Below are 16,513 nucleotides of genomic sequence, written 5' to 3' on the forward strand. Positions count from 1 at the left end.
TGCAGCCGCCTTTAGAGCCTATCCGTACAGCTGTACAAAGACTATCAACAGTTCGCACAAGTAAAACCACTAGGGCCAGTTTGTGGGCTATTTTTGGGGCTGTTTCTGGAAATCTGGGACAGTTTTGAGAGCTCTTCTAAGGCTGATTTGAGGCTTTGTTTTTGGGGCCGTTTTGTCGCGGAGTTCGGGGCTGTTTTTGGTTCCGTACTCGGCTGTTTTATGGACTCTTTGTGAGCTGATTCATGGGACTGTTTTGAGACAGTCCCATGAATCAGCTCACAACTTGTCATGTGCACAGTGTGTATCTACCGTGTGTTACACGCACGCAAGACTAGTTTCGAGGCTTGGGGAAGCTTGGAACTAGGCAGGCTGATTGACGAGCTGAGTTAGGGAAATACTAACGGGCGGGCACCCAAGTATGGATGGGCGGGCGTCCAAGTGGACGCCCGATGACCGGCCAAGAGCCTATAAAAGGGTGGCCAAGGTTAGTTATTGGGATATAGAGAGTCTCGCGAGTTTGTGAGAGCTCTATGGTCTTGGAGCCTGGATCTAGTGCCACCTGCTTTACGCAGCCGAGGCCGGCAGTAGTCTCGAGGCCCGCGAGGGCAGCTTCGTGGCGGTATGGGACATTGCGAGGAGGAGATTGGTCGGTACGTCAACCTAGTTAGCTCAGCTCGTGGCTCCATGGGGACAGCCAAGACTGTGGGCTTGCCCACGGCTGTCATGGTTGGGAGGTGAGTCAGGCCTGCATCCCCTTGTTGTTTGTTTGTTCGTTTGTTTGCAGGTTTCGAGTTTCGAACCAAGATCGATCACGAGGGGATCCGTGGGGCTTTGACAGTGGTACCAGAGCGTACCTCGTGAACGAGCAAGTCGGTAGGTAGAGAAGAAGAGGTCGAAGAAAGGTGTGTGTTAAAAAACTTGCTGTTTTTTCTGTGCATTCTGCAGATTTCAGAATAGTATGTGTTTTTCTTCATCAAAGAAACCCATGTTGATGGGAGATGGTAGTTTAGTAGGGTCGTTGCTTTGCATGAAGAAGAGGCCTGAATCGGTTGTGCAGTCGCATGTACTGTAGAGAGAGAAAAAAGAAAAAAAAAGCACGTTTGCTTTTGATGAACGCGCAAGAGAGAGAGAGCGCAAGAGTACAAGGTTGACGTGTTGCTGGCGGGTGAGCTTACTGGTCGGAAAGGCCCTGCTGGCAGGCGCCTAGGCTTGCGTAGCCAGGCGGCCAAGGAGCCAGGCCCACGTAGGCGCCTAGGCTAGGCCAGGTGGGCTGGTGGCCAGGCCAGGCCGGCGCCCAAGCCAGGCAAGGCGGGCTGATGCCCAGGCCAGGCTAGCGCCCAGGTCACGCACAGCAGGCCGGCGTTTATACAAACCTGTCGTGAAGCACCCGGCGGCAGTCGATGATGGCAGCGCAGGTGGACGTTAGCAGCTGTCGGCGGCTAATCTAGGAGGAGAAAAAAAAAACGAGAGAAGCTAACGTTTTTTTAAGCCTTCGTTTTTTTTTTGAGTTTTAATTTTTTTAAAAAAGGTTTAAAAACTCCTCTAAGGTTTAAAAGTGTTTATTTTTTTTAAGAACTTAGAATATATATATATATATGTGTGTGTGTGTGTGTGTGTGTGTGAACCAGTTCTTATTTATGTCTGTGCGTATGTGCGAACCACCTCTAGAGATATATTGTGCATGAAATAAGTACTGATGTCATTAGGTGTGCCATGTGCCTATATATATATATATATATAGATAGATATATATATATATATAACTATATATATATATATATATCTATATAGTTATATATATATATATAGATATATATATAACTATATATATATATATATCTATATATATATATATATATATAGATATATATATCTATATATATAGTTATATAAATCAATATATATCTATATATATAGTTATATATATATATATATCTATATTCAAGGGAAAAAAAAACACAAAAGCAAAGAAAAGCCAAGCATAGCTTTTGGGGACTTTTAGTTTTTTTGGGAAATCTTTATAAACCCCCTCAAGGGGCTTCTTGCCACACATCTCTCAAGTTTTCAAGCTCTCAAGCTCTCAAGTTCACTCGCACTTTTGTTGTGCAAAGATCGAATTTTCTCTCCACTTACGCTCTTCACGATGTCGACCCAAGAATCGGAGTTGGAGTCCCTCGTGGAACGCGAAGGCTTGTCGGTCACGGAAGGTATCGATGCCGATCTTTTTGACGATTTTGTGTCAAAATCAGATTTCCAAGAGTTCAAAGTAGCTCTCGAAGCTTCTTCGACGGAACGTCAGGCACAAATCGCAGCCCAGATGCGAGCTTTGCAGAACTCCATTGCTCTATTGACCACTACCCTCTCTACTTTCTCGGGTATGGATACCTTGGCTTCAGCTTTAGGCTCCAATATTACTCCGGAACCGTTCGGGGGCGAGCAAAAGCAGTGCACCAAGGAGATCGTGGACACTTGGCTACATAAGTGGCAAGTTCACTTTCAGTTTCATCCATATGATGATGGAAAGAAGATACAGTTAGCAGCAAGTTTTCTGTCCGGCAAAGCTTTGCTTTGGTGGAAGGAACTCAACCCTAAGCCAACGACTTGGGCACAATTTGAAGACGTTTTCAAGAAAGAATTCCTCAAGAAAGAGGATGATTACGATGTTGTTGCCCGGTTTTCAGCTTTGACCATGACCTCGCAGCACCTCACTTATGAGGTCTACCTCTAGAAGTTTCGTGACTTGCAGATAAAAGCTACAAAGATGGATCCCACTACTCTTTTGGGGTTTTTCGTTAGCTGGTTTACCAGACTCGTACCGATTGCAGGTAAAAAATAACAAATGTAAAACATTGGACGAGGCCATTCATTCAGCTCGTATCTATGATGATACAATGGTCTCTTCCAAGTCAAAACCCGTTACCGAGTAGGGGAACAAGCATAAAAGAAAGTTGTCCGCACCTATGGCTAACATGACAGAAGGAAAGTCTTCGGACTAACCTTCGAAGAGTTCCAGTTCGACACCAGCGAAGAAGAAACGACTCCTTGGGGCTTTAAAGCTCAAGAAGGAAGGACGCTGTTTTATCTGCGAAGAAAAAGGACACATGCGTAACGAGTGCCCAAAGCAAAAGAGTACCAAGACAAACGCAGGACCCAAGCCAAAGGCAGCTAATCAGTTATCTTTGACAGGTACGTCAATTATTGTACTTTCTCGCCCTAGTTCTTGTTCTGATTGTCTGTTCAATTCTAAAGTATTTGGCTTGCATGATCTTCTCCGAGTTTATGGAGAAGTGAATGGCCATAAAATTCACATTCTTTTAGACCCTGGCAGTTCGCATAACTTTGTTAACTACAAACTTGTGCAGAAATTGAGTCTTGATACGACACTCAGCGACCATACCTATGAGGTACGCTGCAAGTTTGGGATCGTAAGGTGGAGATGCTTCCAATCCAGATTCAGGACTACAAAGATACTCTGGAATGCTATGTTATGCATCAGGAAAATGTAGACTTGTTATTAGAGATTGAGTGGTTTAAGACTCTTGACGTCCAGATAGATTGGTCTAGTCATATTTTTTCTTTTCAGCATAGGGACACCAAGTATAGTATTTTAGGTGATTGTATCCATCCCTCTCAGGGACCTCTTGTAAATACAATTGATTTTGAAAATATAATGGATTCTTCTTTGTATATCGCTTTCCATTGTGTATTGATTCCACTTTCTTCCTTTCTCATCCCTTCTTTGGATGTAAATGAATTAAGTGTGTTTGAAAGTAAAGAATTACAGAAGATACTTGATTCATTTCAAGATGTATTTCCTAAGGAACTGACATCAGGTTTACCACCTGAACGGGCAGTAGATCATCGTATTGACTTGATCCCTGGTGCTTATCCTGTCAGTATTCCACCTTATAGGATGAGCCAAGCTGAGAAAGATGAGTTGGCTAAACAACTCGAAGATTATTTGAGGATGGGCCAGATCCGTCCAAGTAAATCACCTTGGGGTGCACGTGTTGCTTAGGAGAAAGAAGGACAATACTTGGAGAATGTGTATAGATTACAAGAGATTGAACAAGCTGACCATTAAGAACCGTTATCCTCTCCCTAGATCAGATGACCTGATTGACCGGTTAGCAGGAGCGAAATATTTCACGAAGATAGATTTACGTACTGGCTATCACCAGATACGTATTCATGAAATGCATGTCGAAAGAATCGCTTTTCGGACTAGGTATGGCCATTACGAGTTTCTCGTATTACCTTTTGGGTTAACCAATGCTCAAGTCACTTTCTAGCAAATGATGAACGATTTTTTTCGTGAACATTTGGGGAAATTTGTGGTGGTGTTCCTGGATGATATTTTGATATATAGTCGTACTCTTGAGGATCATGTCAGACACCTCACGATTGTCTTATCTATTTTAAGACAGAATCGACTATATGCTAAGTTAAGTAAATGTGAGTTCTTTATGACTGACATCATTTACTTGGGACACAAGATCACTAGAGATGGGTTGAGCATTGACTATGACCGAGTTCAGAAGGTTCTGGATTGGCCTATACCACGAACAGTGAAACAACTTCGTTCTTTTCTTGGTTTTGTTGCTTTTCTTCGGAAATCTGTACGGGAGTACTCTCAGCTCACACTACCGATGACCGACTTATTGAAAGGTCGTGGACGTAAGTCAAATCAGCCTATCACTTGGAATAACGATTTGGATATGGCCTTCAGACTTTTGAAAGATAAAGTCAAGGAAGCACCTATCTTAGCATTGCCTGATCCTAGTCGGCCTTATGTTCTTGAAACTGATGCCAGTGACTATGCTATCGGGATTGCTTTATTTCAAGATGGTAGACCGGTTGCTTTTGAAAGTAAAAAGCTAGACGACACTCAATCTCGTTTGTCAATCCTTGAGAAGGGGCTTTATGCTGTGATTCATGCTCTCAAGGTTTGGAGACATTATTTATATGGCTCCAAGTTTGTGGTATTGACTGATCTCATCAGTCAATCAAGTATGTGTGTGATGCGGATGATTTGAGAGGCAGGAAAGCTCGTTGGGCGGAGTTAATGCAAGATTTTGATTTTGAGATCCGTTATCGGAAAGGGTCCATGAATAGTGTTGCAGATGCGCTTAGTCGAATTAGAGAGGTGAATTCTTTGTCGTTCACCGAGATTTCTACTGACTTATTTCAGTCATTGAGAGGGCTTTGCAGGACTGATAGTTATTTTGGTCCATTTTGGCAGAAGATCTAGGATGAGAGCTCATTGATTGACCAAGACTCAATGACTGAGCAGTCTACCATTCAGGCTGCAGGAGGCCAGTGGATGATTCGGAATGGTTTACTGTTCCGTAATGACAAAATTTGTGTACCACAGATCTCGGACATTAGGTCCAAGATTCTTAAGGAGTGTCACGACGCTCCTTCTGCTGGACACCTTGGGGTACACAGGAGGTTATCATTAGTGAAACACACTTTTTATTGGCCAAAGATGAAAGGGTATGTAGAATATGTTCTCAAGTGTCAGATTTGTTAGGCAAATAAAGCTGAACGCTTTAGACAGGCTGGGTTGTTGCATCCTTTGCAAATCCCAGGTAATAAATGGGAAAGTATTTCCATGGATTTTATTACCGGATTGCCAAGAACACATCAAGGCCACGATTCTATTTGGGTTGTGGTAGATCGCTTGACAAAAATGGCTAGATTTTTACTGACCCGGAAGACTATTACAGCTACGCAATTAGCACGGCAGTTTATCGAGCAATTGTTTAGATTGTACGGGTTACCGCAGGACATAGTCAGTGATAGGGACTCTAAGTTTACGAGTGATTTTTGGAAACTTGTTTTTGAGAAGTTGGAAACAACTTTGAATTTGAGTTTCTCAGATCATCCTCAATCTGATGGCCAGACCGAAAGAGTGAATCAGATTTTGGAGCATATGCTTCGAGCATATGTATCCAAAAGACAGAGTTCATGGGAGGATTACCTTCCTATGTTAGAATTTGCATATAACAGTACTAAGCATACGAGTACAGGGTTTAGTCCTTTCATGCTTATGTATGGTTTTCAACCTAGATCACCTGTTACAGTAGGATTCTCAGGACTTCAGCATGATGCAGCATGTAATTTTTTGCAAGATATGCAAGAAATGTTACAAGTTGCAAAGGAATCTATTAGAAGTGCTCAAGACCGAGACAGGTTTTATTCTAATAGACATCGTTCACCTAGAGAGTTCTCTGAAGGAACGATGGTGTATTTGCGAGTTCCGAAAGATTCCGAAACTTTACGGACATGTCGATCTCCGAAATTATTCCCTAGATACTGTGGACCATTTCGTGTTACACGACGGATTGATTCAGTTGCATATGAATTGGATTTGCCTTCTCATGTGAAAGTTCATCCTATATTTCATGTCAGTAGACTTAAGGAAGTACTGGGTGGAGCAGATCAGTTAGTTACTCCTAAAGAAATTATAGATGTCGAGGACATGACATTTGTTCCGCATGAACCTGAAAGGATTCTTGGATGTCGTGAAAGAAGATTACGTAATACGCTTATCACGGAATACAAGATCAAGTGGAAGGATCGTGTTGAGGAGGATGCTACATGGGAGACATTGACTACTCTTCAGAGATGTTACCATGGCTTTTTAGTGAGCTCAGGAGTGAGCTCTTAGAGGAAGGGGAGTATGTCATGTGCACAGTGTGTATCTACCGTGTGCTACACGCACGTAAGACTAGTTTCGAGGCTTGGGGAAACTTGAAACTAGGCAGGCCGATTGACGAGCTGAGTTAGGGAAATACTAACGGGCAGGCACCCAAGTATGGACGGGCGGGCGCCCAAGTGTGGACGCCCGATGACCGGCCAAGAGCCTATAAAAGGGTGGCCAAGGTTAGTTATTGGGATATAGAGAGTCTCGCGAGTTTGTGAGAGCTCTATGGTCTTGGAGCCTGGATCTAGTGCAGACGTGCACCTGCTTTATGCAGCCGAGGCCGGCAGCAGTCTCGAGGCCCGCGAGGGCAGCTTCGTGGCGGTATGGGACGTCGCGAGGAGGAGATTGGTCGGTACGTCAACCTAGTTAGCTCAGCTCGTGGCTCGGTGGGGACAGCCAAGATTGTGGGCTTGCCCACAATTGTCATGGTTGGGAGGTGAGTCAGGCCTGCACCCCCTTGTTGTTTGTTTGTTCGTTTGTTTGCAGGTTTCGAGTTTCGAACCAAGATCGATCACGAGGGGATTCGTGGGGATTTGACACAACTTATATGCTCTCTAGTTTAAATTTGCGTGCAGGTTTCTCGTCTCTTCGTTTGTTCCCAAGGAAGCACATCAATTGCTGCGTTCTTTGTTCAATACCATAACTGCATGATAATAATATTAACGTCATGCGAGCATGCATAGTTTAGTTTTAATTAATTAATTAAACCTGCTAATATATATGGTGGCTCAAAATTGAAGAGAATCTTTTCAACAAGTACTGATAGTGGTCCATGCTTTGTATCTTTACCTTCTTGTGAACTTGAGTTGATTGACGCTCACATGCCTTTATGTTAGCCTGCAAAATGATGGATGTTTATAGTGTTTGAACTTGCAAACACTATAAATCACATTGCAAAAAGATGCCTAACTTAGTCTTATTATAGGAAGCTCCCCATTGTGAACTTGAGTTTACTCATGCTCGTGCATGGAAAGTACATCCTAAGAAATTATTGCTTTATGTTAGCTGAAAATAGTTTGCAAAATGATGGATGTTTATAGTGTTTGAAATCTCAAATCACATTAAAAAGATGCTTAACTTAGGATTTCAAAAAATTATGTTTGAATGTATTTTCCTAATTTTGACTTTACTTTTATTTCATTTGCTAAGACTTTGTACCACTCTTGTTTCAAAGTAAAGCTTGAAGGATCAAAATACTCATGGTTGATTTCCAAGTTGTTTGTTGTTAAGGTCAATTTACTTGTTTGGTGGCAATGGGAAAAAATGCAATCAAAATTCAAAAGATTGAGAAGGAGTCCAATAGGCGAGTGACCTTCAATAAACGAAGAATCGGGTTGTTGAAAAAAGCTTATGAGCTCTCAATTCTATGTGATATTGACATAGCTCTTATCCTATTCTCACAAAATGATGAAGTCACTTGCTTTGAAGGGAGTAGAAGGTAGCTTTCATTTGCTTTATTGGCGTTGTCTCACTAGAATTTAAATAATGTTAAATTTTTCCATTTTATCTAGGCATTTGCTTATTTTCAAGTAAGAAATAATATTTTATCTTTTGTCAACTTATTTGCTATAGTTCTATTGAAGATGTCATCAAGAGATTTGCTGAGCAATCGGAGCATGAGCGTGCAAAATGGTAAATATATTAGACATCTTAAACACCTTTAAGAATACCCCTCAAAGCGTGTGCGTGCGCGCGCGCGCGCGCACACACACACACACACACACACATGCATGCATATATAGATGCATGTGGACATGCATGGGTGCATGCGCACGCGCACACACATGCACAAACACGAGAGAGAGAGAGAGAGAGAGAGAGAGAGAGAGAGAGAGAGAGAGAGAGAGAGATGAAATGAAATGAAATGATATATTAACGTCTTCAAAAGGCCAAAATGACCTATGAGACCAAAAAGGTTACAACAATTGGTGGATCTGATACAATGTCTGTGTAAGGAAAGCTAAAAACAATTAAACAACTAACTGAAACTGAAACAACTATGAGGAAAAGTACGGTACCAGGAGCTCCTAATGGATAACATGTGGGAGAGAGAGAGAGAGAGAGAGAGAGAGAGAGAGAGAGAGAATAAACATTGAAATGGTGTGTTGTAGCCAAACTAACAAATTCTCAACCAATGAAGGTCACGTGGAGAAAACTACGCCAAGAAAGATAGAATGTGAAGAGGTAAAGACTTTTTGGCTTGCTTTGTGAAAGGCCTCAAGCAAGGCTAAGTGATATATTGGAAATTTTTGCCAACTCGAGCTATTTTTTGAGATTCAAACAAAAAATGTATATTTGAGTATCTTTATCTTTTTTGTTTGAGATTCAAACAAAAAATTATATATTCAAGTATGTCAAGTGATATATTGAAGAAATTTTACCATTTTTTGAAATTTAAACAAAAAATTATGTTTGAGTATTTTCATCTTCCTTTTCTTTTTGGTTTGAGATTTAAAAAAAAAAAATATTCGAGTATCTTAAGTGATATATTGAAATTTTTGGCCAACTCGATCTATTTTTTGAGATTCAAACAAAAAATTATATTCGAGTGTCTTCATCTTCCTTTTCTTTTGGTGATTGACTTGGATGAAGCTTGTACAAAGTATTTCCTTATATTCACTTTTTGCAGACATTTCAAGAAGCTACACACAAACTCAATCAAGCTTCCAATTCCATTGGAACTCAAGTAGTAGAAAGGTATTGATTATGCGTTCATAGATTATGCACCCATTTTTGATAAGGGTTATGTTTGTTTTTTGCTTCTTTAAAGTATTAACTCAAGCTTTTTGTCTTATGATGTGCTGTACTCTGGTAGAAATTATCTTCATTTATTAAGTAAGCTTCTTTAAAGTGTTAACTCAAGCTTTTTGTCTTATACCATGCTTGCACTTTGGGGAAAAAATTGTCTTCATTTAATTAAGAGCAACCCACATGGTAAGTTAATTGATCATGTAAGATTTCACTATCTCCATATGTATACTTGTGTGGTCAACTCCTTTGTTTCATGATCAAGTTGAAGCATGCCTTACGTAAACTTATTTGTAGGAACTTCACCACCATATAATACAAGAGTGTTACAAGGATATAGCCATTACAGAGTGTCGACTGAGGTACATTTTCTTTTTTAAACCATTGGGGGTTTTAATGCACTTGAACAATGATAATATTAGTGATATTCTCTAAGAATACCAAAAGTTTTGCTAGTGATATATGGGTACTACAATAAGCCATCAATTAGTAGCATAACTTGATCCTAATGAGTTGGTTATGATGAAAAAGGGTCACATAGTTTAACATTAGTTTGAAAACTTAATGGGAGCATGAAATTTTGCCACACTTGTGGCAAAGACATATGTGTAGCTCCCATTTAAAACTCAAATTGTTTTAAGGTGTTTACACACATGTGAGGAATGCTTGATTTTTGGAAAACATGGATGAGAATTAGATAATAGCCAAAAACATTTCCAATGAGAAATACTTCTCCAACAACATCCGTAATGATATATGGAACATCCATAGGTTCTTGACGGTTTTAGTATACTATAGCAACGTCACCTCATGACTTATCTAATTGAATATGCTCTCTCCCCATCATCCTTCTCCATCATCTATCCCATTTGATCAGGCCTACACTTTAGCACATCTTCTTACATACTCTTTGTGAGAAAGCCGAGAGTAAAGGCCTCGATGTAGCTATCCTCTTAGATGTAAACATATTGAATATGCTCTCCCCATCATCCTTCTCCATCATCTATCCCATTTGGTCAGGCCTACACTTTAGCACATCTTCTTACATACTCTATGCATAAGAATCTCATACGAAGTTGGATTTTTTAACTCATTGATAGCAACCAAGATTTGTAATTGAGTCCTCCACATGATGAAAGATCAACCGCGTATGCTTGTAATTGAGTCCTCCATCTATTACATATTAACCATGGACAACCAAGACACAAGGAGAGGAGAGAAAAGGGAAATCCTAGATTTCTAAAAAATAAGAGGAAAAAATCCCTTCGATTGACCTTTTGTATTCTGGATTCCATTCCTGCGTTTCTCTTCTTAATGTCGTTTACATACTGTGGCAACGCGAAGGTTGAGTACAGTATGAATAAAAGATCAACCACATATATATTTATTCCAAAGGTTGAATACTATTTGTCTTGGAATAAAGTGTGCGAGTTTAAGAAATTTGCTGGTTTTGGGACCTTGGAGCAAAGAGAAAATTAACGCTATGAAATTATAATGCAGCATTTATGAAATGAGCACGAGTTTTGGTGATGTAATATCGTCTATAGAAGAAGCTACACAGCTGGAGCTCTACATACAATTGCAGCTGCAAAAAATTCGAGCTTGGAAGGTAAGAAAATAGTTCTCATAGATTTCCAAATATTTCATCCGACAATACTAAATTCCGATTCCACGATAACTAAACTGATATAATCAATTTGTTTAAGTTCTTTTCGTAAAATTTTCAATATATGATGCATGTGTAGATAAACAAAATTTATCGATATATTTTCTGAATTTCTTCAAACGTGTTTCCCTGCAGAATAAATTTGCTGATGCTGTTCACGCGATGACCCAATTGCCACTGTCTTCTTCATATCAGATCCCAGCCCCCTGGTTTGACACTGAAAAGTACCTTCTCCACAAAGCAGATGACTGCAGGTTTGGTATATATCTTTTACATATTAACCATGGATAACCAATGCAGAGGAGAGAAAAAAGAAATCTTGGATTTTTAAAAAATAAGAAGAAAAAATCCCTTGGATTGATCCTTTGTATTCTGATTGACCCTTTGTATTCCTACTTGACCCTTTGTATTCGATTGACCTTTTGTATTCCTACTTCCATTCTTGCATTTCACTTCTTAATGTCTTTTATATACCGCAATAATGCGCAGATTGAGTACTAGTTTATTCTTAAGTCGATGATTACAAATAATAATGCACCATTATATATTAGACCTTCTTAACATGTCCTGTGTCTCCCACATCTGATGGATCCTCTGAATGTATAAAATCAATAAGACTATATTTAATAGACTATAAAGGGATTGAAGAAATGTCCAATAAGACTTGATTTAATAGAAGAAATAGGAGTTATTGTCAAGTATGTCCCAAGTTCAATCAATTTTGCAATCTAATTCTTCATTCAGGCACCAATCCAATCCAGTGTATTAATATAAGGTGGAAATTGAATTAACCTTAGTTTTCCTTTTAGTTCCCTTGATTTAATGACGGAGAAGAGGCCTTATTGAGGACACACAAGGAGACATGATCAGCAGGTCACCACTCAGACATCCATCATTTCTTTGGGCATCACCAAGTTACTGTGACAGATACCCAGCCCAGGCAGAGAGACTATGGGCGACACACCTGAGCTCACTACAAATGTGCCCGTGGGACGGGGGATCCACTAGCACCTTGCACACGTGGAATCATTAGAAATCGGGCACAAACCCTTCAAAGAGCCAGGCACATCCACACCCCGAGATCCAGACCATCTACTTGTTAGCTCCAGATCTGTAACATTCTCTGGTGCCATAGACCAGCACTGCCCCAGCCAGTGGACATTGACTCCATGTGTACTGTATTAGAGGAGAATGATGCATGATGAGTCTCATTCATTCATTGCACATTTGAGGCCCATGTAGTACATGGGCCATTTCTTTGCTTTGGTACTTTGTTGTTTCCATGTTTATGATTTCCAGTTTACATATGGAGCATACAGTAAATGGTGCTGCCTACTTTACGGTACACACAGAGTCTACGTAGTTTGTTGGCCCTGTCTATTCTCTTCAGCAGCTAGTCTTTTTACTTTTTTCATGTTGTCTTGACATTCAGTCTACTCTTGGATCACATGTAACAGCGTTTTGGCCTCGTAGACATTAGTTGACATCTTTCTTTCTGTCTTTCTCCCGGCTTTTCCTTGGCTCTCTCTCAGCTGGGTGTACCCCCACCTTTAAGATAAGGTGTCAGTGGGGGAGCAAACTAACTGCCCTGCGTTGTTCTAGCTTGGCCCGCTTGCTTGCCACAGCTAACTGCCGCCTAGCTCAGCCCGCTTACTGTTCAGCCAGCCAATCAAGTCAGGCCTTTGAAGGGTGCCCCTCTCCCAACTCTCTGCCGTAATAATCCGGAAGTGTGAGAGATGGAAGGCAAGTCACTGCAATCCTCCTTGTAGTGCAACGCCTCCCTGCCCCTATCACCTAGGTCAGTGCCCCCAACATGACAAAACGGTGGGATTCGGTCTTGGTGTCACTAGTTGGGCATTCTCTATGCTTCCGGACCTATGGCAGAGACTCCATATGGCAGGTCTCTCACACACACACATGTACACACCTGCACATGCACCACACACTCTCACACATAGACTTCTATGTCTCTGTCTCTCTCTCTCTCTTCTCTCTCTCTCACTGTCTTTCTCACACACACACACTCTCCCACACATAGAAACTCTCTCTCTCTTACATACATGCATGCACACGCGCACACACTCTCTCCCACACAGAAACTCACTCTCTTTGTAGCACCTCCATTATTCTCCTTGTCAGAATCGATACTGGCTTCGACTTCTTCATAACCAGCTCCGTGACCAGACAACTTATAAGTGAGTTTGGGCATCCACACTGTTAGAATTTGGTGCATCTCAGTGTATTTGGGCAAACCCTATTTTTGGGTATTTTATGTAATTCTTCTGTGTAGTAGGTCGTGGACGAGTCGGCCTGTTCTAGGAGCAGTCGGCCAGGTCACATATGCACTATATAAGGAGGCCTCCCATATTTCACTTTAACAGTTCATTCCCTTGCACAAGTTCAACACTATCTTGCTGGCTAATTGCCATTGTAAAGCTTCTTGCTATTATAAAAGGTGATCTTGTCCATAAGCTCTCTCTACTCTCTCTTGTTGTTCAGTTTATGCTTCCTCCTGTGCATTCTCCAACATGGTATCATTCGCTTGGGTTCAGGCTGCTCCAGCCTTCTGCAAACTGCTCACCGTCTTCAATTGTGCCTTGCGTTTTCTTCCATAGCTTCTCCCGGCTGCTGATCAGTGAAAACAGTGTCTGCGTTTCACCACTTTGCTGCGTTTTCTGGTCCAACCAGCCTTTTTTTTGCTGTCGGCCAGCCTTCTTGGCTGTGTTTTCTTCTACAAAGGCAAGCTGTGAAGTTTTTTGGTCCAGCTAGTTCTCTCCCTGCTGTGGGCCAGTCTTACAGAATGCGTTTTGTCCTACACAAGCAAGTTCTTGGAGTTGTGGCTGTGTCTTTTGCTTCTGCATCAGTTGTGGTATGTGGTGTTGCCAAACAAGTGGCACTACATCTCCTTCTTCTTCCACGAGTCCCTACCCTCATAGTAGGAGGTTCTGTTATGACCCTGTGTTTTTCTCTGGACAACAAGCAGGTGGGCACGGGCACGGGCACGGGCACGGGATGGACAGTGTGAACATGCATCAGTTTGGATATGAAAAGGAAACCCATATGTGTGGCCAGCCCAAGTGTGGAAGGGGACAAAAAGGATTTTAAAGGTTATAAGGTTTTTAAACCTTTGATGATATTAAAAAAATATTTTATTTTTGGAAGTTTGCGTTTTTGCTATTGGCTTTTTGGAAAGCAGGTGGAATCGTGTTTCTGGTTATTAAAGCGAAGGGTGGTGGTCGTGAAGTCGTCGTGTGGTCATCGTCAAGTGGCACGTGGTATATACAGGCGCTTCACCTTGGACCTGGCAGCTGTGCGTACGGGCTGCAGCCAGCAAAGGGGCACTAGGTGGCTGTGCGTATGGGCTACAGCCAGCAACCGGCGGCAGCAACGGGCAGCCAGGCGGGTGTCAGGTGGGAGGCTCTCTACGCCAGGTGGCTGCCCGTATGGGCTTCAGGTAGCAATGGGCGCTAGGCGGGAGACCCTCTACAACCAGTCGGGCAGCCAGGTGGGTGCAGGCAGGTTGCATGTGTGGAAGCAGCCAGCGTAGGTCTCTCTCTCTCTCTCTCTCTCTTTTGGAAGGGGCGGAGGACTATAGGCGGCCACAGAACGCTCGACTCTTGGAAGGAGGCGAGCTGAAGGAGGCGCCTAGGGGCTAACAACCAAGAGGTTTTTCTCTCTCTCTCTTGGCGAGTAAGAGGGACTACAGGTGGTGCCAAATTCAGAGTGCAGTCTTCTTTTTCATTTTCTCTTCGCGAGTAGAGGAGCGCACGGCCAATGATGGAAGCAGGGGTGGAGACTAGAGATCAGTTTCTCTCTCTCTCTCTCACCGTAGAGGTAGAGCTGTTATTGCAGATTTCAGGACAACCAAACATGGTAGTAATGAAGAGTAGCTACTAGAGAAATCCTTCATGTTATCTAGGATTCTCCTACGGTCGTGTAGGGAATTTGAACTATTTTTAGTTTTATCTCTATTTTCATTTTGTTGCCCCCGAAGTGGAATGTAATCACATGGATGTATCTGATTAGTCCTATAGGTCAGATGTGGCCTCTAAAGGACGTTTCTTTCTTTCTTTCTTTCTTCTTTCTCTCTCTCTCTCTCTCTCTGGATTGCAGGCCTTGGTGCATGGATATTCTTCTCTCTCTCATCGTGGATTGCAGGCCTTGTTTACGAGATTGGGATACAGAGGATCAAGCTAAGATGCACAGGATGATGTTCTTTGAAGAGATGTGTTGTTGCTCTTCGTCTTGGACTTATGTGTATTCAGGGATTGCTTGACACGTCCTCTATCTTTCTCTCTCTAGGTTTTGGCAACCGTGATTTGATGGTATATCTGTCATGGAAACAGGACATTGCTTTTTCCGAGAGGAAACAGGACTTTGGTATCGAGGAAATAGGCCTATGGTTTATGGGATACAGGTCTTTCGTTTATCAGATACAGGTCTTTGGTTTCATGTGGAACGCATGTCTTTGGATTCATGTGAACAGGTTATAGTTTTCTCGAGGTTACATGCAAGCTGTGACTATAGGGAAGGACATGTGGTTTGGTACAGCCCTACTGCTATTTGGGAAAGGGTTTGTGGGATCCATGATGGAGAAGACCTTTTCAAGCAGGGAGGTGTTGTACAGGTGTACCTTCTCTAAGGAATGCTTTGCTGTAATAACGAGAGTTCTTATTTGGAAGTCCTGGGTGAAAGCTTCGAGGGATCCTATTGGTAGAGGATTCTACAAGTTGTACTTTGTACTCAAATTTTGATCAAGTAAAGAAATACCGCAAGGGATGCCACTGCGTTTTGGGGCCAATCGGTGTCCTTGTACTATTTGCAGGAGCACTCTAGCTCCCCCTGTTTGTTTTCTTTTCCAGGTCCCCATGGGTAATGAAGTGTTTTGTGTACTATTTGCAGGAGCACTCTAGCTCCCCCTGTTTGTTTCCTTTTCCAGGTCCCCATGGGTAATGAAGTGTTTTGTGTGCGAGTGTTTGTTTCACCGCCCGTCAGATTTCTGAAGGCCGGTTTCAGGTTCCCAGTGGTTTCTTGGATTGTTTTGTTGCTGTCCAGCCTCTGTCTCTCTCAGGTTTGAGAGGGGGTTGATTGGTTCTGGAGCCTCGCTTCGTTCAATGCACTTGAGAGAGTCTTGGAGAGCTGAGATTTGTGTTCTTTGTTTTGCTGTGGATATGGCTCTCCCCTATATGAACAAGGATGACAAGTTGAAAGGACCCAAGTATGCCCATTGGAAGCTGCAAATGCGGATCTGGTTCATCCACAAGAAATTGTGGAATATTGTTCAGGGCACTAAGAGGAAGCTCGAGCGTCCTCAGAACTCTGGGAGATGGACTCAGGATCAAGAGGATGAATTCGTAATGGAATTACAAGACTCGGAGAATCGGGATTCA

The 16,513-nt window shown here is 42.1% G+C and overlaps 1 protein-coding gene across 1 annotated transcript in view; it reads left to right on the forward strand.

The window, feature by feature from the left end:
* LOC147626125 (agamous-like MADS-box protein AGL65) overlaps nt 1-16,513 on the forward strand; it is a 29,785-nt gene that overhangs the window by 10,977 nt on the left and 2,295 nt on the right. The window contains exons 2-9 of the mRNA XM_086817700.1: nt 7,940-8,147; nt 8,282-8,341; nt 8,821-8,893; nt 9,339-9,406; nt 9,631-9,643; nt 9,755-9,819; nt 10,958-11,066; nt 11,259-11,377. Of these exons, the coding sequence (XP_086673826.1) occupies nt 7,963-8,147; nt 8,282-8,341; nt 8,821-8,893; nt 9,339-9,406; nt 9,631-9,643; nt 9,755-9,819; nt 10,958-11,066; nt 11,259-11,377 (692 nt within the window). The 5' untranslated portion in view covers nt 7,940-7,962. The remainder of the gene's footprint in view (nt 1-7,939; nt 8,148-8,281; nt 8,342-8,820; nt 8,894-9,338; nt 9,407-9,630; nt 9,644-9,754; nt 9,820-10,957; nt 11,067-11,258; nt 11,378-16,513) is intronic.

This window comes from Cibotium barometz, chromosome 23, assembly GCF_041138505.1.
Source record: "Cibotium barometz isolate CiBa-2024 chromosome 23, ASM4113850v1, whole genome shotgun sequence".
Lineage (NCBI taxonomy): Eukaryota > Viridiplantae > Streptophyta > Polypodiopsida > Cyatheales > Cibotiaceae > Cibotium > Cibotium barometz.